Genomic DNA, 23713 nt, shown 5'->3' with positions numbered 1-23713 from the left:
CATGACGATTCTGCTGATAAAGGAAGTATAAAATGGGATTATAGCTTAGCCTCCTATGTATCTCCATGTTTCTTAATGTTTGCTTCTTGTTCTATTTCTAGAACACTTGATACAAGCATTTCCCAAGTTCTTTTGCTGTATTGAAACAAAATTCTTTTCTTACCTTTCCCTCCTCCAAGCAAGTGTGCTTCTGTTTCTGTATGTATAACTTGACCATGATTTAAAAAAGCTAGTCAAATATACCTTCTGAGAATCAAAGACAGAATGACGTTGACAAGAAAATGGATGTTAACAAATCATCCATCTGATCCTTGTGTTTGGGAAAAAGATATACTAAGTCTCTTGGTCCAATAGAAAGGTTCGTGAACTGAGAAATTATATATAGAAGAGAGCAGTTGCAATGGGTTCACCATCTTCTATGTACAATATATTTTGCTATACTTGCTTTAACATGACTGTCCATAAAATTTATCCCATAATTAGGATTTCCTAACTTTAAAGTACTCTATCTTTTAGTGGAACAAATATTTTTTATAATTTCATTAGGGCAGAGGATTAAAAAGCAAAAGGTTTTACTATCTTTACCAAATAATTATGTCATACAGAGGTCTTGGAGTCTGTCTAAATCCTGCTTACCGATTCAGAGTACTCAAATTAAGGACAATGCTTTTGCTTTAAATGGAACTCCCCTTTAAATAACTATGAGTACTAAGAAAAATTGTGCTTTACAAAATCCATGAAATCTGCTTCCATTTAAAGGGGGAAATATTTGACAGCATTGTTCAACTATAGAGCAAACTGTTGGCAAGCAGAGAAATGCTTATATAGATGAATTAGAGGGCCAATGGAACGATTTCAGTAACCTGGGGGATTTTGCAATTACTATCGTACCAAACTCTAGCTTTCCATGTATTTAATTGGTCAGAACCTTATCTTTTTGCACCCCCTGTTACAAAATACAGGTAACTGAGAAAAAGAAAGCTCCTCGAGAGGAGGACGGTTTTTAAATTTTCATTGAGAGGAAGGGACAAAGGCTACCAGGGAAAATATGAAATTTGACTTAATTAAAAAGCTTAGCTTCTTAGCCAAACGCCCGTCTCCTGGGCTCTTGCACTCCTTTTTTACAATTGTCCTCCTGGGCTCTTGCACTCCTTTTTTACAACCGTCCTCCTGGGCTCTTGCACTCCTTTTTTACAACCGTTCTCCTGGGTCACTCCTTTTCTACAACTGCGTGGACTGGATGGAGGTACTTCAAAAAGTCTGACTCCTCCTTTCCTCTGTTTCTGCTGGAGTATAAAGGAGCTTCCAAACTTGGGTGGAAAATGAGATACCCATCAACTAAAGTACAGCACATCTACTATTTGTAGTTTAAAGAAGTATCACTCACTCACTGATGACCGACATGTCTAAAACTATGAGAGACAAATAGAATATTATCAAAAGTAGATTAGATTGTGTGGAGTCAAAAACCAATGGTGTTAGATTTTGGATCATCAACAAAAATTCGTGGTCTTTTCTTCAAAACTCACACAATGTTTTGATTTTCCAACTATATCTGAATGACTAAATTAAACAAATGAAATGGCCAGACGGCCAAAAAAGCATCCCTGTCTGGATGGAAAACTCTAAAAGCCCAAGGTCTAGTTATAACTTTTTTTTTTCTAATTCACTCTGTTGCAGGAATTCATCTTCTGTGAGCATGATAACCGCATTTTTGTACCCGCAGCTTCATATTTATTGTATTTAAAGATACTCACTTTCCTTATAAACATCAAAGTTACAGCCTTCTATTTCACTCTCTAAGAAACCTGGTTCGTTTTGTATGGATGCGTAAGGCAGCTTCATATTTCACATAGTTTTTTTAATAGAAGAGTTTCGAATCCGATAACAAGAGATAAGAGTTGGAAACATATGAAAGTAAAAGCCCAACTATCAAACACACACAAAATAAACAGAAACTAAGGCGCCTTCTCTCTCTCTCTTTTTACACAGCCGCTACGCGTTCCCCGCGCCAGGTCAGCTCGCGCTGTTGGTTCGCTTCCTGCCTTTTGTCTTCAAACTTTGTCCAAGGAAACTTGCGTTTGGCCATCCTCCTCTTCTTCATTTTCATGCCCAGGAAGTCGCCAGGGTTCTGCAAGATGCAAATATTGATGGCAGTGACAATATTAACAAGCTGTTAATGATTAAGTCTATTCAATGAATTTATTTCAAAGATTGGAATTTTTTGTTGCAGGAGCCCAACAATGGTTTCAAAACTTTCACAAGAACCAAAATATAGTTTTTAAAATTTTTATATAAGTTAATCTAAAAGTTTTAAAATTTATAAATAAATTTTTTATTTTCTAAAAATTTGAGGGAAGGCCATCCCCCCTCTCCTACATAGTATTCCATGAATTTATCAGTCTTTCAGCCATATTCATGAAACGCTTAAACGTCTCTTCTTATGTTTGAATCTTCTCAATGCAAAACCTTTGAAAACCATTATATATATATACACTATTTAACAATTTACCTGGAGACAGAGCCCATCTAGAATGTCACATATGGGGTAGTCGTGAGGGCAGCAGAAGTCGGAAACTTCGCAGCAAACGGCATTTTCGTACTCGCAGCAGCCATAGAGGAAGCAAATGTCCACAAACTCAAACTGGCAGCAGCATGTCTCACCAGGATTACAGTATGATCCGTCACCACATTGTTCAGGGGAAGGGCTCGGCGGCGGTGGAGGTGGCGGGGGCGGTGGTGGTGGTGGTGGTGGTGGTGGAGGAGGAGGAACTGATGGTGGTGGCGGTGCAGCTGGTGAAGGGTAAGGGCTGGGTGCCGCTGATCCTTCCTTGGTGGGATAAGAAGCCATGGCATCTATAGCACATTGTCCATATTCCAAGTCTGTGTTCCTCTTTATGTAAACATAGCCATTGTCGCCCCAAGAAGTTCCCCACGAGTTCTTCACGATCCAGTAGTCCTCGCCACCTTGTGATCCATAGCCTACAATCAGGACCGCGTGATCGATATCGTCGGGATTGTCGGAGCAATCGCCGGCGTAGACCCCCTGCGTCATTTACATATTGTTTAACTCATCCTGTTCATCTTTAAGATAGATTCATGAGGAAAAACTCAGGCAACTCAGACACTGATTGAAACCACTGTAAGGTTGAGAGTTGGTCCAAAAATTCAATTGAATCGTTCAAAGAATGGTCGAGTTTGCAGTTTCTATATTACAAAGATCACATCTATAGATATGGTTATCTGAAAAAAAAGAATGTGATCAAGAAACTTGAAAGGTTCTACTACACAAGATTTCTTCTCCTCAAATTCAATAAGGGGAATCAACTAGGCGTGGCTTACACCAGTGTAGAGCTGGAAGTCCATAGAGGAGCCGTCGATGCCGACGCTGACAGGCTGACCAACGACTGCGCATAGCAAGGCACTTTCATCTTCAGGGACATCTTCATATCCATCAATGCTCACAATTTTGCGCTCTTCCTGCAGCCAACAGATCAGTACTCTTCCAATTAGAAGAAGAAAAGAAAAGGGCTCGGTTTCAGGTAGTTAGATTATATATATATATATATATCAATCATCTGGTTTTGTGGGAAACAATTATAACTTGGTTAAACCAGCAGCTATCGTGTTGGTAGAATATGTGGACTGAGTAGATATTAAAAATTATTTGGAATATTCAGATCAACTTTATTAATAGTTCAAAAACATATAAAACTATTTTTAAAAAATTGAATTCCTCAAAAATCAGTTTTACACATGACACATTTGTGAACCATCACTCAAGTTTATCAGGCAGTTTATAATTCATCCTATATAGTTTTGTATATTTACTTAATATACACACATGCACACACATAAATATATAGGACATAAAATATATTAACTAGGTAATCTGGGAGCTAGATAAAATATTCAACATAATTAATTAAGAAACTTTTTCAAAATGCACTTAAAGAATTAGCAATACTATAATATAAAGCACATCTAACCTTTTCATATTGTAGTTAAAAACAGCCATTTTCCTATGAACCCTAGCTTGTTGCTAGCTTAAGCGCAGATTAATACCATACAAGACTAAAATACCATTAGTAATGACTAATTATCATATAGACTGTGTAACTTTGCTGATTATATTTATGTTAATAAATGAATAATTATATCCAAATATCATAATCTTCCATTAAATCTAAACATAATCATGTGGTAATTTTTTATGTCAAAAAGTTCAACGAAAGTTGTCTGTATTAATAAACTTAGGCATTTTCTATGGTATCAAATATGCTTTGATAATGTGAAAGCTTTTGTTTATCAGATCAACTTTATTAATAGCTAAAAACATATAAAAATCTTTTTTAAAAAAATAATAAATTCTTCACGAATTAATTTTACATATGACACATTGTGAACCAATCAAGTCTGTCAGACAGTTTATAATTCACCTTATATGGTTCTGCAGAGAAACTGAAATCCTCCTGCCTTATATATATGTATATATGTACTCAATTTGAGATAAAACCTATGACAAGATTTTGTTCCCCAAGTTTTACCATCTAAAAGTCTGACTTAAGAAGATGAGATGTGAATCGAGGAGTTTACCTTGGTAGTATTACATGTTCCACTTTGCCCATTGACGCTGGTGTAACTGTAGTCGGCCTCTGTGTCGATACCTCCATTCTGCATGACCCACTCGAAGGCGTAGTCCATATATCCTCCCTCGCAGCCATAGTTGGTAGTGTCACAGTCCACCAGCTCCTGCTCGGAGAGGCTGACCAGCTCTCCGGTGACGAGCGCATTGATCCCTTCCATGGCGCCTGTCGATGAGAACGCCCAGCAGCTTCCTGATTCCATCGTCAGTTTATAATTACCATATCAGTTGCTTTTGTCCTGGATCACCTTTTCTACCAATTCTTTTGGACTATCAGGATAGCATCATATAGGAACATGATGACACCGTACCACATATATATTAACTTTATAATTGTCGTTTCGGCTGCTACGGCCCAACGCATTTCCGATACAGGCCTCATATGGACAACTAAATCAGTGTTGTAAATAACGGAATTGGTGCCGTATCGGTCGGCTCACCGACCTGTATCGGCTTTGTCTTTGCAATTTTTTCAATTAAAATATAATTTTAAAAAAGATAAAAACATATAGACCTGTATCGGCTTCACCCCATACCAGCAAAGAGCCGATACAATAGACATAGTATCAGCTGGATCGGTTTTTATGAGACTGCTTGGAAGGCCAAGTGGTGACTCGGAAGATTCTGCGGGAAAGGATGTCATTCAGATACGATATAACCGCATAAACAAAATAGAATATGTAAAAAATTTTGACATCCCATTAAGAAATTAGGATCAAATTAGAATATAAAAACCGACATCTGATCATATTTGGATACAGATTTAACTAAATATTAGTTGCATTCAGAATTGGATCGAATATAGTTTTAAATAAATATCTGGTATTCAATGTCTATAATATGGTGTGAATTTGGTTTGAAAATCAGATTGAGATTATGAATTTGGATTTTTTTTTTTTTTTTTGGTTGAAGTTTTAATGTGAATCTGAATCCGAACATTTATAGATATCCGACAAAGCGAATATGATAAAATATATGTCGTTGGTATTTGCATCGTTTCCTGTAAAGGAACGTGCTTGTTTGGAGGCTTGGAGGCTGTGCATCGAACGTCATATCGGCGATGTACCAACATTGAGACGATAGGGAGAGCGGTCGATCGTCTTCAATGAGCGACAAAATTCCCCGGAAAGTTGTAGAAAAGGGAATTTCACCCTATCAAACGTCATATTTAATTTAACCTTGGCTTTTTAAATAAAAGATGTATAGAAATAGTAAAGAACAGTTGCAATCAAAAAAAGAAGAAGAAATATTGCACAAAAACAAGGGAATTTCGAAGGGTGACCCGCAAGAAAAACATGCCTCGATGCGGTAATAACTCGTGGTAAAATGAAGATATTTTCAGAAACCCAGACGATATTTATGCTTGAATGAAGCTGCTGTCGTGTCAACGTTGAGAGCGACAGGGAGAGAGAGAGAGAGGGAAAGAAGCTCGGTACCGCACTCGCCCTGGTCCTTGACGGGGGTGACGATCCCCTTCTTCCTCCAATCCAGAGACGCCGGAGCCACGCAGGACGCCATGAGCTCCCTCCTCCTGCTCTCCTCCCCCCACCTCTTCGCCGGTCTCCTTATCCTGCTGGTGTAGATCGCCCTGAACTCCTCGTTCGTCAGATCCGCGAATCGGTTCAGTCCCACTCTCTGGCTGTGCCCTCGCTTCTCCCGATTCCTCCGATCAATGTAGGCAAGGTTCTCGCTGAACGCCCTGAACCTCCTCTCTCTCTCCCCCTCGCCCAGATACACCTTCCCGTGCCTCCGCCTCCACCGCTCGAACAGGGCCGCGAGCCTCTCCCCCGACGCCAGGTCCGCCGACTCGAACCCCACGATGGAGGCCGCCGCTCCTCCTCCCCAGGCGACGACGGCGACCGACGAGAGGTAAAAAGCCCAGAGGGCCGCCACTGCCAGAAGCTCCATTTTCCGGCACCCCATCCTCCCGATCAAACTCCTGCGCTGTCCCGGCGCTGCTGCTGCTACTCTCGTCCTTCGTGCTTAAGTAAGCGACGGGCTGCTCTGTGCACGCTGGATTTTTGGGGATTTTTCCTTTTTTTTTTTTTTCTAAGCCACAATTACTAAAATGTGCAAGTGATGTTCGTCAACGACTCAACGGCAAGGCGACCTCAGTTGCCCTTCGGGAACTTAAAATTACTAAAATACCCTCCATTAATGTGGGTTTTGAAAATGCCCAATTTGGTGAAAATATGTTTACCCAGCTAATTTACAATGGCTTTATAAATGGATCTGAAATTAATCATAATCTTTTTTACGTTTATGGATTCAATACATAGGATTTAGATAGAACATCTCATCGTACCATTACGAACAAATCGAATATGAAAAAAATTAATATCCGATTAAAAAATCAAAAACATTCTGATAAACATAAATATTCTATTGGATTCGATTTAGTTTTAAATAAATAGTGCACATCCAATGCTTTTAGATTTTGAAAATCAGCGAAATTGGATTCAAAATTTATACTCGGACATGATTTTTTTTTTGTTCGTATTTCAATATGTGAATATCAAGAAAACAAAATATGATTATGGTATATCTGATTCAAATCTGATCTGTTATTATAAGTTTGACCCGAAACTAAGATGGTAGGAAACATACTTGGAGTTTTCAAATGGCTCATTTTGCTATGGTTCAAATCTGCGATTGTTTCTGGTTTGAGCCGAAATTCTTGCTTGATTACAAGACAAGAAGAAAACCAAGGTTCTTTCTTAGGTCTCTTACAGTTCAGTCTTCCTCCTCACCTTTTTCCTTCTTTTGCGTTTTCTGTTCATCCGTATAAGAGATGCCAACAAACTGAATTCGGATCGGATATAACTACTATTATTATCCAGTATGCAGGTTTATATATAAAATATATATATATATATATATATATGTAAAGTTAAACCAAATTATTAAAAATTAATAAATATCAGTATCAATGCCAGATCAGATTATTTATCGATACTAATGGCGAAAGATATATAAAGGCGGATGTGGGCCCATAAAAAATTTATTGAAAGACTTCAAATTACAAAAATTGCGGCATGCCTTACTGGCATCAAATTTTTATTGGCAACAGAATTCAAAGAACAAACCACTTAACTCCGGAGTTGGAGAGTCCAAACTAACGTTCACACCTATCATACAAAGGCTGTTTGAATCATTTTATAGTTTGAATGAAGGGAAAAGAAACCCTTTTTAGACTTTTGTCTCTTAAATTTGATGACTTAATAGTCAACGCCGATAGTCAGTTATGTCCATGCTCAGGAACTTTGAGGGGATTCCAGTAATTTCGGCCCTAAATTTTCTAAGAGGTTCTGGTAGCTTAATTCCTACCAGTCTTTCTCCCCGTTCCCTTGACCTCGTTTAGCCAACAGCCATTGCTTCATTCTCTGCTGATTTTGTTTGTTGGACTGCAAATTCTCACTTAACTCCTTGCTTGCAAGCGATAAGGTATTTTATTACCCTGAATGAAGGTCAAAATTTCTCTCTTCTTCTCGGATCTAGATCAAGCGATAGGGACAATTTTATCTCTCTGATCTTTAACGCGAGCAAGACGAGTATTTTATTATCCGAATGAGGGTCAAAATTTCTCTCTTCTTCTGATAAGGCCAATCGTATCCCTTTGATCTTTCGGATGAGTAAGGCGAGTATTTAACCCTCCAAATGAGGGTCAAAATTTTTCTCTTCTTCTAAGATCCAAATCAAGCAATAAAGGCAACTTTGTCATTCAATGTTTTGGGTGAGCAAGAAGAGTATTTTATTGTCCGAATGAAGGTCAAAAATTTCTCTCTTTCCTTGGGATCGAGATCAAGAGATAAGGGCAATTCTATCTCTTTGATCTTTCGAGTGAGCAAGACGAGTATTTTATTGTCCGAATGAGGGTCAAATTTTCTCTTTTCTTTTAGGATCCAGATCAAGCGATAAGGGCAATTTTATCCCTTTGATCTTTGAGCGAGCAAGACAAGTATTTTATTGTCTGAATGAGGTTCAAAATTTCTCCAGATCTGCGTTGATGGTGAGATGATGTGTCTATGGTGCACGTCAATTAATAGCTGCATCCCTTTATGCAGCAATCCCTTATTCGAAATGGAACTAGCAACTACCCACCATTCCCACCAATGGGCCAACACGTCGGGGATTCTAACTTTTCATATGGGTCTACTAAACAGGTTATATTTGGTTTACTAGATCCAAATTGATCATATATGCACACTTTAATATAACTTTTCTTTGTTTAATTAGATTCTTTATGAATCAGACCCGGTTAACTATGTTTCTTTGGGCTGCAAATAGTATCAAACATTACGCTCCAAGTTGAATAGATCCAAGTTTAAATATATACGAGTATGACTTTGAAGGTTTTAGGTGGAAGGCAGCTTCTCATAAATAAACATTAAAAAAATATACCTAATTCGATTAGACTTAACATAGTCTAAATTAAATTTAATTTGATTAACTGCATTCAAATTGAAGCTGAAACTTTTTCCCAAGTATCTTTTTGGAGTTCCTTCCTCTCGTAATTTTGTTTGCTTCCCCACGTCCTCGACAACCGACACGTCCACACCAACGCAACATTGATTGGAAAAAGGTGCCTTTTTGGACCTACCTTTGTTCATAATTTTCAAAAACTATTTTTTGAAAGTTGGGTTTAATGGAAATGTAAAATAAAGGTTCGAAATAAACTTGTATTAATTACACAGTGGAAAAGGTTTGCTAGAAGCCAGAAGGGGCAAGAACGCTATTTAAGAAGCTAGCATTTCAAAAAAAAAGCTATGTTTTGAGTTGTTTTTTACATTTTATAACGCTTAAAACCATTGCAACAACAGTCCATTTGGTCAAGATTTTTAGCCACAAAATGCACCATTTACAATAGTTTTTAACATCCAAAAATGTTAAAAAAAAAAAAAAAAAAACTGATACCGCTATAGACGTTGGTCGGTTTATTTCAATTTTTTTATATCTAACCCATATATATGTATGAATACATAAACTTTCTAGAGTGACAAGAAATTATTTTGAGAATATGATTGTGCTTTAATTAACACTTTCTAAGATATGTCTTCCACTAATTTTTTTCCTTTTTTTCAAATTTTTAGTCATTGAAAATTCTACCAACCTCAAGCATCGGAAAGGTTGTTCATAATAAAGCAGTTCGTTCCTAAAACTACCAGTCAATCTTTCTTGACGAATGAATGTCATTTTAGAACCTTTAACTCAAAAAGTCATCTTAACAATTCAAAATTTCGCTTGAGAACGCTTCCTTTTGAAGAAATTGGTCACGACGTGATTACGTCATCTGTTAACAAGGTTCATAAGACAAGCTAGATATTTACATTAAATCTCAATACATAAGTATGCAAAAAGTTCTTTTTTCCTTCAAAAAATATCCAATAATATAAAAAATTATGCAGATATTTTATTGATATATGTGGATTATTCTTTTCTATATCAAATATGCATATAATTAATATATACAGTCTGCTCTTATGAGGGTATATATATATATATATATATATATATATATATATATATATATATATATATATATATATATATGTGCGTGTGTCAGTGTGTGTGTGTGATGATTACGACTATCTAGAGTTACCTACCTATTTCACGGATGCAAATGGATGGTTGAGAGAAAAATATGAAGAAAAAAATATGAACAAATACTAAATGACAAAGGTACCCATCACATTTTTCCTTGTTTTATTTTAACCACCATCACTTGGATCAGACTATTTTAATTAGATAGTTGGGTGACTAAAAAATGTCAATATATATATATATATATATATATATATATATATATATATATATATATATATATATATATATATATATATATAACAGTCATCTAATGAGTCATTCAATCTAACATGGTGGATAGTTAAAAGAAAAACAAGAAAAAAAATGTGATAGATATTTTCATCATTTAGTATTAGCTCATACTTTTTTTTTATCAACCATCTATTAGATGGACGGCCCTAATTAAATGGTTGGGTGGATTTGTAGATGCCCTATCACTAGATCAAGGATAAAAACCACACCATTCAAATTTGATTGCTTTTTATATAATCTAACGTATAGATATGAATTTAATAATGTGTTAATGAGAATCATACATTAACTCAGACAACTTTTTAGTTTAACTATGTTTCTTTTAGTAATAAAAAAGGAACGGCTCTTATGACACCAAATTTTTTATAGTAGAAAAATAAGTGTTTTCCTTAAAAACAACTTGAATTGAAACATGTTTTATACGGAATCGGTATTTACAAATAGTTTAAAATCATTTTTGACAAGAATTCAGAAGGTCGGTTTTTTTTTTCTTGACCTAAGTGGTACTTGGGTCATTTCTGTTTTACATTAATCATTTATGCAGTTGGTGTTTTTAAAAATGCATGTGATCATGTTACTTGAATTGGCAAAACGTGAAAAAATGGTAGCAACCAAAATTTACTTTATCTTTTTAGAATACTAGTTATTAGAATAAAAAAACCGTTTGCAATTTTTAATTTTAATTCTAAAAGATTGTGAATCGACGAATCAAACCAGAGACTTGCCTTATACCAACCAGCCTAACTAATGACTGTCATCAGCCAGTATGACCATTAAATGTGCGTTGGCCGTTAAATTTAAAAAGTGTTGCAGCTGGTTATATGCATCAATCACCCTTGTGCATGAATTTCCCTGTATTAAAATTTAAACTGACCAGAACCTCCTAATCTGTCAAAGCAAAGGCCCTCTATAAGGACCAAAAAAAAATGATGGAAAGTGGAAATATAAAAATCCCCATAATGCTCATTTCCTTTCAAAATTGGCTGCATGACATTGGTGCATGTGTATCAATGTGGCTTCTCTCTCTCTCTCTCTCTCTCTCTCTCTTCTTCTTCTTCTTCTTCTTCATCATCTTCTACTTCTAGAGACCTGTATGCCCACTGACAGCCTAACAACCTTTGAGAACTACATTCTTTTTAATAGTGATTTTATTGACTAAGTTGCATGGTCCTCTTATACAGCTTTGATCAGCATGTGCTGGTGAAATTACGATTACTTTTCTTCATTTTTTTTTTCTCGTCCAATCATTCAATATGTCAGTCTTTATGCTTTATCGTCACTCTTTTGCACTTATTTGCTTCTTTTTTTTTTTCATTCTTGACGTTGACATTGTGTTGGCAATTGGAGGACCTGCCCTCCAGCTGATATTTCCATGCGGTATTGAAGTTATGTTGATAATAGTTTTATTTTATTATTTATCCACCACTAAAAAGGTATATGATCTTTGGTGGCACCCATAAATGTGTCACTAAATGTTTTCAAATGCCACTGAAAACCCCCAAGAAGGTTGGGAAAATGATTCCCTTCAGTGGCAAATTGACCAAATGCCATAAACGGGACACTTCTATGGTGTTGGAGTAACGGCACTGAAAGTTTTTCAGTGACATATTATTGCCATAAACGGGACACTTCTATGGTGTTGGAGTAACGCCACTGAAAGTTTTTTAGTGACATATCATTTATGTCACAGGAGATCCTTTTACGGCATTAAAGTAGTGGCACTGACCGTTTTTCAACGACACTTTCATCATGCCATAGTTACGCATTGTTATGCGCCGCTGAAGGATTTTTAGTGGCACGCCATAGAAGGGAGCTCCTCAATGGTCCGCCATCTGCCTTGCATCATTGCAAAGATATTTCAATCACATTGCATTGGTATCTTTAGACATAACAATATCTTCAACAGTATATCCAACACTCGGGAACCATCTAGCATGAATTAGTTGTACCTACTATTCCACAAAACCAAAAAAAAAAAAAATTTATTTAATTTTCACTTTTATATAAATATATGTCTACTTATTTAATCTTAGCTTGTTTAATCAAACATAATACAAAATAACAAGGATGATTTATCTTTGTTTATCAAACACAAAATACTCACACCGTAATGACAATCTTTTCTAGATGCACACAAAATATTTCCCACAATACATATGCATGTGCAACACATTAATTCTTCAAATCCATGTTCTTATTTGGATTACTGTTACATTAATGAACAAAGTGATACATATTTCTTATAGAGAAATATGGTGAAATTGTCAAAGCCAACATTAAAGTGAATTAAATGCTTTAACTTAAGCAGTGCAGAAGGGGAAAATAAAAGTAAAAGAGAAGAAATAAACCAGATTTCGAACATTCAAATTTGAAGGGGGCATTTGATATCTTTGGATATGAGATCCCATGTGATTTCAGATCATTGGGAATCTCATGTCCATGGATTTAAAGTCATACCCTCCTTCCATTCAACTTCAAATCTAAGTTTTGGTCATAAACAAAGGGTATTTACATAGTGAATCGACCCATGGATAGAGATCTTAAATCAACCTCTAATATAGTATTGAAGGCCATCAAACACACTCGAAAGGATTTTTCTTGTTCTCAAGGAATGAGGGATGTGGGAGAGAGAGAGATGGACAATCACCTTCTACTGCATGAGTGGTTAAACTAGTATTGAATTGGTTTCAGCTTATTGTAATCACCCCAAATTTTTCTAAAAGATTATGATGTTTTATCCAAGTGCCAAACTCAAATTTAAGCACAAGATTCAAATTCAAAATACAACTCTTAGATCCAAATTAAATCCAAAATACTACTTTCAGATCCAAAACCTAAGTTTAAATCCAAATTGATCATTTAAGACCCATTTGTTCTTTCTTTTGACAAAAAAGTCTCCTTTTAGAATGTGATTTTAGTCTTTTTGGGTGGACAAGACCAATTTTCCCTTCCTTTTGACAGAAAATCTCCTTTTAGAGGGTGATTTTAGTCTTTCTGGGTGGACATGACTCATTTGCCTTTCATTTTGACAAAAAGTCTCCTTTTAGAGGGTGATTTTAGTTTTTTTGGGTGGACAAGACCAATTTGCCATTTCTTTTGACAAAAAGTCTCATTTTAGATAGTAATTTTAGTCTTTTTGAGTGAACAAGGCTAATTTGTCCTTTTTTTGGATAAAAAATCTCCTTTTAGATGGTAATTTTAGTCTTTTTGAGTGGATATGATTTATTTGTCCTTTCTTTTGACAAAAAGTCTCCTTTTAAAGGGTGATTTTAGTCTTTTTAGGTCAAAAAATTTAAATTTAAAGTTTTGGTTCCAAAATCCTCTATAAATACCCCCCACTTCTCCCATCTTGGGCAAGATTGGCCCTTGGGAGAAACTCTAGTGTATTCTCACTTGAAGACTTAGAGTTTCTCTTGAGCTCTCTCTTTCTCCCTCTTTCCTCACCATTTTCCTCTCCAACTTGGAGCAAGCTACAACCCTCTTGAAGGCATCATCTTGGAGCTTCAAGGGGATCTTCAAGTGAAGGTGTTTATTTTCTTTATGTCATTTTTCATTAGAGGTATGCAATCATCATCCCTCTCATTTCTTTTTTTTTTTCTCATATTCATCTCTTCATGGCCCAAGGAGATGACACTCAACCTCTTTTTAGAGACAAGAGGCTACGCTCAAGTGCACCGGGAGCATGATAAGATGAGATAATATTTTATTTTATGATTAAATCATGCTCTTTCAAGTATTCTTGTTGTTGTTATTTTTCATTAATATGTTCTTATTATTATGTTATTCATTTTTCTTGAACATAGTCTTGTTGATTGTTTTCATTTTCTTTTCTCATCTTCATCTCCCCATGGCCAAAGGAGATAGCACTCAACCGCTTTTTAGAGACAAGAAACTATGTTCAAGTGCACCGGAAGCATGAAAAGATGATATGATATTTTATTTTATGATTAAATCATGCTCTTTCAAGTATTCTTGTTATTGTTATTTTCATTAATATGTTCTTATTATTATGTTATTCCTTTTTCATGAACATAGTCTTGTTGATTGTTTTCATTTTTTCTCATCTTCATCTCCCCATGGCCAAAGGAGATAGCACTCAACATCTTTTTAGAGACAAGAAGCTATGCTCAAGTGCACTGGGAGCATGAGAAGATGAGATGATATTTTGTTTTATGATTAAATCATGCTCTTGCAAGTATTCTTGTTGTTGTTATTTTTCATTAATATGTTATTATTATGCTATTTCTTTTTTTTTCATCTTCCCTTCTCATCTTCATCTTCTCATTGCTAAAGGAGATAGCAGTCAACCTCTTTTTAGAGACAAGAGGCTATGCTCAAGTGCACCGGGAGCATGAAAGGATGAGATAATCTTTCATTTCATGATTGAATCATGTTTTCCCTTTTATTGAATGTAGCATTGTCTTCCTTTATTCATTTTCTTCTCATCTTTATCTCTCCATGGCCAAAGGATATAACACTCAATCTCTTCTTAGAGACAAGAGGCTATGTTCAAGTGCACCGGGAGCATGAAAAGATGAGATGATCCTTAATTTCATAGTTATGTTATGGCCTCCTTCCTACTTGAATCTTTCTCTTCCTATCATCCTCTCTCTCTCTCTCTCTCCCTCTCTCTTTCCTTCCTTGAATATTGTTTATGTGTCACTCATGCATAGTTGTTTGGTTTTCCGTCTATATGTGAATGTATGATGAGAATGAGAGTATGACTTGAGGTTCTTCGTTTTTATCTTATTATTAATTTTTGAGGTTGAAACTTGTCCAACCCGGGAAAACCTTCACGAATATGTACATGTTAAAAAATGCATTCTCATATCATTGCATATAAGTTTTCTTCCAAATCACCCCATTATGAAACCTAATGAGTGTCTTGTAAAATTGCTTGTTTTCTTCCATACCCAACGGTAGAAGAAATATATCCCTTACAACAAACTAAATAACAAAATTCTATGCTTATATAAATCATATTTTACAAAATATTTTCAAAAGCAATCTTCTAACATGGCCTTAGGGACTTAGCTTAGACTCTTGCATGAGTCCAAGCTTCCCTTCCGGCCCACATTAAACTTGAAGTTGGTAGTCTTAAGTTATTCCTTGATTTTTAATCTTGTGAAGGCACGTATGTATATACATATTATATATATCTATGCACACGTGATGATTCTCCCATCTTTCTCTCTCTATGCTTTCACTTTTCATTTTACAAATTTTCATATATGCATGAATGTGTATGCAGATGTGCTCTATTTCCACTTTTTCAAATATTTTATTCCTCTTTTCAAGACAAATATCTCCGCTTACAAAATTTCTTATACATACCCATATATACGTATGTATATTTTTCTTTTCCTCTAAAACCGCTCTTCTTTCTCTTCAAATTAATACATCTTTTTCTCTTAAGCTTTCATATATGTGTATACGTGATGACAAGTACACATATATTCTCTCTCTATCTCTCTCTCTTTCTTTTCATAAGAATGTTTTATCTCTTGTATTCTTTTAATATTCTCCTCTCACAAACTTTCTATTTACCAACTTCATTAAGACCACAAACCAAGTAATGACCTAATATTGGAATCATGCTTGATGGTCTACAATCCCTAACCCTTTTCAAAAAAATTTCCTTCTTATATACAATAATTATAACAACGAAATCTCAGATATATGTTGTGGTAGGAATGACTTTAGATGAATGTTGTGGTAGAAATGTTTTACATTCTTTCAATCATATAGGATAAATGCATCCATGCATTCTCACTCACTTTATTTCACTTATGATCACAAACACCTCTCTAAAAGAACTTAAGCAAGATGAGATGAAGCTCTAGCTAGGTGGTAACTGAATTAGAGGAACACTAAAGTGATTTCAAAATGATTTCACAAGCTTTTCAAATGATATTTACTAGTTCCACTTTTCCTCAAAACATTTCACATTTTCAAGCAACTCTTCAAGAACCTTTTCAAAAGTTTGAAACATCAAACTTTTAATATTTTCTACACCACATATAGAATAAAAAAAGATGTTTAAGTTAAAATGAAATGCATCAATGATAAACATAGCCATTGAGTTGATTACTCCTGGTAAAGGCACCAGGAACAGTCGATCCTCGTACCGAGGGGCGAGTCCATTTCTTTCCTCTTTCAAAACAAAACCTCATTTTTCTGGAACACCCCAAAACCAATGAAAATTTTGAGATGCACACACTTATTGTAGAGATAGAAGAAATAAAGAGAGATAAAAAGCAAATGAGAAAGAGAGAGAGAGAGAGAGAGAGAGAGAGAGAACTATTACAGTTATAATGGAATGGGTGTTACAAGGGTATTTTCCTCATCTAAGTTGATTTATTTCCTTTCATTTTCCTTTGCATAGCTAAACAAACATGATTTTTTGTATTACCTTTCATTTTCTTTCTTTCATGTCCAAGCAGACTTTTCTATTAGTTTCTTTCGTTTTTCTTTCTTTTCTCTCCCCCCAATTTTCCCTCCTTTTCTTTTTCTTTACTTTCCATCTATTAAAATAATTTTTGTTCCGTCCATCCAACAAACGCTTAGTTTTTCCAATAAGCTTAACTCTAATGAAAATTAGATGTGGCCACAGGAGGAGGCAAAAAATTTTCATTGCAGGGGTGAATATAGTTTCAAAAATTTAACAAAGGCCTAAATACAATTTTTCAAAATTTTTATATAGAATAATTGAAAAAATTTTAAAAAATACATGTAAAATTTTCCCTTGGCTCTCCCCTGGATGTGACTCATATTTCTACCTAGCTACAAGGTAAGATCCAACAAATATAATGTCATTATGCCTTTCATAGTGAATATAATATGTTACATTGAATGTCATTACAATGTGGAAAATAATGTTATTATTTGTATAAGATTGCTTACGAGCTATTGATAGAACTCATATTTCTCCATGAGTACCACTTTAGTTGTAATAAAAAACACGCCTACATTCAAAATGTGATGATGGTAATGGAATTTCATATGAAATTTCATTATGTAGTTGCTGGTTGGAATAGATCAACATCTGCTTCAAAAGTATTGTTGTGATATTGATGACAATGTATATATGTCCACTCATAATACCTAAAGTAATAGTACTTTCTATCTAATAAATTATCTATTACCTCTTTTTATTTTGGTATGTCATATTTAAACTATAATTTATGAACTAACTTGTTGGCAATGGATCTCTAGGCACAGTGGAATTCCTAACTCCATATTTCAGGATTTTGGTACTTGTTTTGCATAATTCAACTTGTTTTGCATATTTTTTATACTATAGTTGAGTCACAAGAAATGCAATTTGAAGACGATAAAAATGAAGGTAATGTTGGATGACACTCTAAAACATATTTTTAGAGTCAAAAAGCTCCAAATAGCTTTTTTAGAGTGTTTAGATGATATTAAAAGGGAATGAATTACCTTGTCCCCCCAAGTTCTTAGGTGTGCCATCCAAACACACAAACCAATTTTTTTTAAAAAAAATTAAGAAACAAATTTTTCATAAAACCAACTTTTTTCAAAAGAGTGGGTGTCATCCAAACATGCTCGAAGGCCTTCTAGAATTGTATGCAAGCAGATGACAATGAAGAAAATAGTAACAAGCTTCATCTTCATGGCAGCAACAATGCATAAAGGAAAGAAATTAGGAAACAAATGTGGCATCATAGTAGTACAGATAAAACCTTCAAATTAAATGAAGCGAATCTTGCCATTGAGATCTGTCAAAAAAATACAGTTTTCTTGAAATCAAATTTTTTTCTTCATTTATCTCATTCTAAAAAACTTTGAATCAAAGATCCTCAAATAACAAATCTTAAAATATCCATGCCAGGGACCCCTAATCTGAAATTCTAAGATTTGAGACCCCAAAACCTCAAATCAGCTTAGATCTAGGGTCCAAAGATATCCAATGTAGTCTTTGAAAATTTTTCAGAACACCAATTCTCAGGTCTTCTTATTGTAGAAAATGTTGTTGTACACAAATTTTGGCATCTTACTTATGGTGATGTAACAAAAGTTGTGATAAAAGCCCTCATGTTAGCCAATCAAGGGAGAGCCCCTTCTTCACAGCCTTTCTCTCTTCACCCATGGCCTTAAAGTGTTTCCCAAGGTTGTGCATAAGTAGAGAAGTTTTTTAATTAGACTCATGGGGAAGATCATGTCAGCTCTCTAATCCAACTCTGGTGTGGATTTTCTTGTCTTCCTCTTCAGATTTAGGATCCACACATGCATCCAGAAATTTTTTTCATTCTTCTGCTTTGCCCTTTGATTTCTCTGGGGTCCTGTAGCGGAAGAACACAAGAAACTTGCTAGAGTTCATGCACTGCAACAATTATAACATTCAAAAATGCATCTGGTCTGGGGTTTCCTAACCCACTTTGCACTTGAGTTATGGAAACTGTTAGCAGACAACCTTTTTCTAATGCAAGCAAGCCATTTCAAAATCTTGTTTCTCTTCTATTTTGCCATCTCCTATCAACACTGCATAAGCCAATTTATTTAAGTTTTCACTAGTTAAGTTCATTTTCAAAAATCTCCACAGCGAATCAAACAAAAACCAGCACAAATTTATTAAAAAAAAAAAAAAAGTCAAACTGGTTCCTCTACCGGACGGTCTCCATTCTTCAATATTCATCGTGAATAGTTTGCATATGTTGTGTATTGTTTTTCATTGATATGCATAATATTTTAGTTATTTTTTTTTAAATTTTGTCAGTAGTTTTATAAATATTACATAACTCATAGATTTGTCTGTGAAGCTTACGCTTCAATTAATGTCTTGTCTCGCCTGGCTTCACGATAGACTCAGCGCCTAGCCTCGCCTTATTGTCTTTTACAACATTGATTATAGGTCGCTAGCGGGAGATATCATTAGAATATCAAATTTATGGATTTAAGATCAGAACCAGCCCCTCTCCAAAATCCGACTGGTTTTTACTTGTAATATGAATTTAAGTAAGACCTATGTTACTAAAATCCTCGATTTAGACAATCTTTCAAAGCATTCTTTTCTATGCATTTTTTTTTATCTAAGTTTGTAGTTATTAAATGCAACCTAATTTCTATGCATTTTTTTTATCTAAGATCTGAAGTTTTCAAATGCAACCTAATAGACTTTAAACTTAAACTCCATAACAGACGATGGCACTTCAGAAATAAAATAGAACTTCAGGCACAAAAATCGAACCCGACGGTTGGAAGCCCCTCGTGTCTAAAGACTCTAAACCCGCCGCTATAGATTTTGAAAACATCACGCCTTCCTCTGCATTTCTCGTCCGAAACGAGGCGCCGGAAAACCAATTTCTCCCCGGATTCCGTCCCTCTCCTCCCTTAACCTGCAGGCAGCGACTGGAGACTGGAGGAGCTCCTGCCTTTGGCCGGGAGAAGAGGAAAAACCGCCCTCACAGATCCGTTTGCTCTTCTTGGGGGTGCTGCTGGCTTGCTCTTCCCACCCTCTGAAAGACACCGATTCTCTTTCACGCTCTCTGTCTCCTTGCCTCTTCGTTCCCGGAAGTCGGTGCAGGAAATCTCGCCTCACCGCCAAGAAAAGCGAGCTAACAAGACCCAAGGGCTGGTCGGCGGAAAACATCAAGCCAGTGAGAATTGACCGTCAGTCCCCGATGAAAAATTTCTACAAGAACCGATTCAAGAGGTTGGTGAGCAACGACGAAGACAAAGACGACCCCTCATTCTGGTCGAAGACCCTTCGCCCGCACCCGCTTGGCGAGTTCTCTATCGCCGTCCTGCAGGCGAGCGAGACCATGGAGGACCATGCTCAGGTCGAGACCAGCAGGCACGGTACTTTCATTGGCGTCTACGACGGTCACGTTGGCGATGACGCCTCCCGATTCGTCGTTGAACATTTGTTTCCTACCTTTGTGAGTGAGTGCCTTGCCTGTCTCTATCAATTTCAACCGTGCTGGTGCTTTTGTATTCTTTTGGGCTTCGATCTTGCTGACTTTTACGGTTAGGAATCTGCATCTTCCCCCGATCTTCATTAATCCAGCGTTATGTCGTCCCCGATCGTGAACTTCGAATTCATTTCTATCGGAATTTTGATCGATATTTAGCTTCGATTGAGATTTTTTTCTTGCTTACGGAAACTTTAAGCGATTTATTCACGATCTCTTATCTGGTTCCTTATGCATCGTTTCTGAGGATTGTTGTTTTTTCTTTTTCATCTGGACTCTGTGTCTCCTGATTGTCGTCAAGAATTAGTTCAATAAATAAAGAATCTGTTCGAGTTCCATGGTTCTCGGGCTATCTGGAAAAATTGGATTTACTAGGGTTCTAGATAATTGCTCTCTCACTCTGTCTCGATGTAATTTGAGCCGGCGGGCAATGTGCGTCATGAGCATATCAAAAATATCAAGAACTAAAAGCTGGTCTGGATCGAGTCTGTATATTCTGCAAATTGGATTAATATTTTGAAAAAATACATCCGAATAGGGATTTAGTTAGCGTTCAATCCATACCCACAAGTCTAATTCAATTGTTCTGGGTAGAAATTGAACTTCCGTTGGGACTAAAAAACGGGGGAAAAAAAAAAGAAAGCTGGAATATCAGAAGGGATGTACAAGGATGTTAAACATGATAGTGGTTCCCTCTCGGGTCATTTTACTACAGTAACCCACCTATTTAATTTCAGGGATTGATTACTTTTCTTACTTCTATTAATGATTCTAGCTAATCTGGAGTCCTATATTCGTGATGTTCGGTAATTAATTTGAAATTCATTATGTTCCTAAACATGGTACTACACTAACCCACCTACTTAATTTTAGGAGTTGATTACTTTTCTTACTTCTATTAATTATTCTAGGTAATCTGATATCCTATATTCGTGATGTTTGCTAATTAATTTGAAATTCATTATGTTCCCGAACATGGTAAGCGAGGTCGATGAGAGAAGTTAAGCGAGGTCAAAGTTTCTCGGTTATCAAAGAAAAATGTCTCTGTATTCATCCATAGGTGCCACTTTTCTCTTGTCAGTTAGGATAGAACCTGCCTCTTGTTCTTTTCTATTTTTTCTCTCTGTTCCATGAATGTTGTTGCTTTAACAAATGTGTGCAAGTTACTCGATCGAGATTTCATTTTCTTGACGATCTTTCATTTGCTACGTCTGGGATCCGTTTGTGTTGTTGCACGAAATGGACTGTCAGAATTTGTCAAGGAGGGAATGAGCGTGGGAGACGCCATTAGAGAGTCCTTTAGTTCAACGGACGAGGAGTTTCTGGAGATGGTGGGGAGAACGAGGGAAGCGAAGCCTCTTATGGCAGCAACCGGTTCCTGCTGCCTGGTGGGAATCGTTTTGGCCTGCGGCACCGTCTACGTTGCCAACGCAGGAAACTCGAGGGCGGTGCTCGGGGGCTTCCTTGATTCGCATATCCCGAAGGACTTCGTTGTCGAGCAACTGAGCGAGGATCACTTGGCCAGCACTAGCGACAGCGTGAAGCAGAGCCCCGTCTCCCCTGCACAGCTGGGAGATCCCAATATCGTCGAGCTGAACACCGGCGCCAGGGGCTTCGTTCAGGTCACTCGCGTCCCCTCCCCATCTCTACCTTCCGCGGTTTCATCTCTACCATCTCCCATGAAAATGAAACGCTGTTCATTCTTTCCTCTTTTTCATCAATTTCAGGGAACCAGGGCCATTGGTGACGCATATCTGAAGAAGCAGGAATTTTCTCTTCAACCCGAATATCCACGTTTCCGACGTCCGGAGCCACTGACGAGACCTTTATCAACCGCAGAGCCTTCAATACGAGCGCACTCCCTTCAACCCAACGACAGGTTCTTGATATTTGCATCCAGTGGCCTGTGGGAACATCTCAGCAATCAAGAAGCTGCTGAAATTGTTCTTCGCACCCCTCGTGAGGTATACATGATCTTCAGCAATGGAGCATGCAGCTCCTGGTTTCTCCATATATGATCGGTTATAATTCGTTACTCTTATCAGGGAATCGCAAGAAGGTTGATCAGAGCGGCTATTAAAGTGGCAGAAAAAAAAAGTGGTGTGAGATACGCTATCATGAAGCTGCTCGGCGAGGGGGGGCGACTTGCATGCCATAACGACATCACTGTTGTGGTTGTTTACACAGACCATGAGATGATTGGCAGAGCTTCTGTTGATACCTCCATCACTGGGGCGTCCATTAGAGGGTTCATCGACGCTGAGACGGCATCAGACTTCTCATTGCTGGATGAAGTTGAACTGATGAAGTGAAGGATGACGGTGGCTTCCATATATAGTTGGAACTGCTGCAATCACAATATTCGAGTGGTGACTTGACTTCTCTTTTCTGACAAGAATTTGGCAATCAAATTTCTCATTTACATTCTTTTTTCCGGGGCAATTGGCCAGTTTCTTGGTTGTGGCTTTACGATGACCTTCTTTTCATCAGCTGATGCGTTCTGCATGTACCATTTGGCATATACTGTAAATGAATTGTTCTGTGGAAGTTCAAACTGTTCATATATAGTTTCATGAAAAAATGGATTTCTTTTCTTGTGTAAGTCGTTACTATCGCACGCAAATTCGTATGGTGCATATAACCAGGTTTTCTTTATAATCCTTTTACTTTTTTCGATTTTCATTTTTAACTTTACAAAAAAGTTTTTTTTCAGTATGAATTGTGGGTATTTTAATCATTAACAATACTAGCGTACGTAAATTAGTGAGCCATATTGGCGCATATAACCAGATTTTCGTTTGTCTCATTTATATTTTCACAAGAAATATTTTATAAGTTGATATGGATCATGTTCTATAGGTTGGAAATGACGAAAATGTGCCCATTGATTAAATAGAAGGCCCTCATCAAATAAGATCAAAAGTGGAGCTTGAAAATTTCCCCCTCATAAAATGCCAAAGTGCCCCATGAATAAAAGGTGAGAACAGTTATACCATGTTAGCTCCATAACATGGAAAGCGCCTTCCAATAAAATCATACACTTTATATCAAAACACAATGTCATAAACATATGTAAACATATATATGTAGGTACATACAAACGTATACATAATCACACATACAACCACCTCATGATGTGTAGAAAAAAAAACAATGCAATGTTATTTACATGATTCAAATGCTATCTTACGTCAATAGATCACATAAAATGTATTCAGATAATATTATTATCCATTTGTATAAAAAATATCATTTATATCTGATAGATGATATCCAAGTACATAACAAAATTTTCCAA

General features: G+C 36.4%; 2 protein-coding genes across 2 annotated transcripts; one reads left to right on the top strand and one right to left on the bottom strand.

Moving 5' to 3' along the window:
* Window positions 1-1844: 1844 nt before the first annotated feature.
* Window positions 1845-6618, bottom strand: LOC116260118 (low-temperature-induced cysteine proteinase-like). Its single transcript, XM_031638210.1, has 5 exons — window positions 6082-6618; window positions 4597-4838; window positions 3343-3480; window positions 2513-3046; window positions 1845-2131 (listed from the first exon to the last, which is right to left on the bottom strand). The coding sequence occupies exons 1-5, from the start codon at window positions 6566-6568 to the stop codon at window positions 1985-1987; spliced, it is 1548 nt and encodes a 515-aa protein (XP_031494070.1). The 5' UTR covers window positions 6569-6618; the 3' UTR covers window positions 1845-1984.
* A 13208-nt stretch (window positions 6619-19826) lies between these two features.
* On the top strand, window positions 19827-22727 carry LOC116260210 (probable protein phosphatase 2C 43). Its single transcript, XM_031638363.2, has 4 exons — window positions 19827-20386; window positions 21667-22037; window positions 22143-22379; window positions 22461-22727. Exons 1-4 carry the CDS (start codon window positions 20125-20127, stop codon window positions 22725-22727), a joined length of 1137 nt encoding a protein of 378 aa, XP_031494223.1. The 5' UTR covers window positions 19827-20124.
* Window positions 22728-23713: the final 986 nt, after the last annotated feature.

Source organism: Nymphaea colorata, chromosome 9, assembly GCF_008831285.2.
Source record: "Nymphaea colorata isolate Beijing-Zhang1983 chromosome 9, ASM883128v2, whole genome shotgun sequence".
In the NCBI taxonomy this organism is placed as follows: Eukaryota; Viridiplantae; Streptophyta; class Magnoliopsida; order Nymphaeales; family Nymphaeaceae; genus Nymphaea; species Nymphaea colorata.
Note: the sequence above shows the minus strand (reverse complement) of the source record. Positions and strands in the feature narration are given on the sequence as shown.

What these genes read in the sequence shown, in the direction of transcription:
- LOC116260210 (XM_031638363.2), top strand. Translation starts at nt 20,125, where the DNA reads ATGAAAAATTTCTACAAGAACCGATTCAAGAGGTTGGTGAGCAACGAC. An exon ending in TTTGTTTCCTACCTTTGTGA is followed by an intron (nt 20,387 to 21,666) that starts GTGAGTGCCTTG and finishes ATGGACTGTCAG; the next exon opens with AATTTGTCAAGGAGGGAATG. An exon ending in GCGCCAGGGGCTTCGTTCAG is followed by an intron (nt 22,038 to 22,142) that starts GTCACTCGCGTC and finishes CATCAATTTCAG; the next exon opens with GGAACCAGGGCCATTGGTGA.
- LOC116260118 (XM_031638210.1), bottom strand. Translation starts at nt 6,568, where the DNA reads ATGGGGTGCCGGAAAATGGAGCTTCTGGCAGTGGCGGCCCTCTGGGCT. An exon ending in GAACATGTAATACTACCAAG is followed by an intron (nt 3,481 to 4,596) that starts GTAAACTCCTCG and finishes TGTTGGCTGCAG; the next exon opens with GAAGAGCGCAAAATTGTGAG. An exon ending in TAGATGGGCTCTGTCTCCAG is followed by an intron (nt 2,132 to 2,512) that starts GTAAATTGTTAA and finishes TGCATCTTGCAG; the next exon opens with AACCCTGGCGACTTCCTGGG.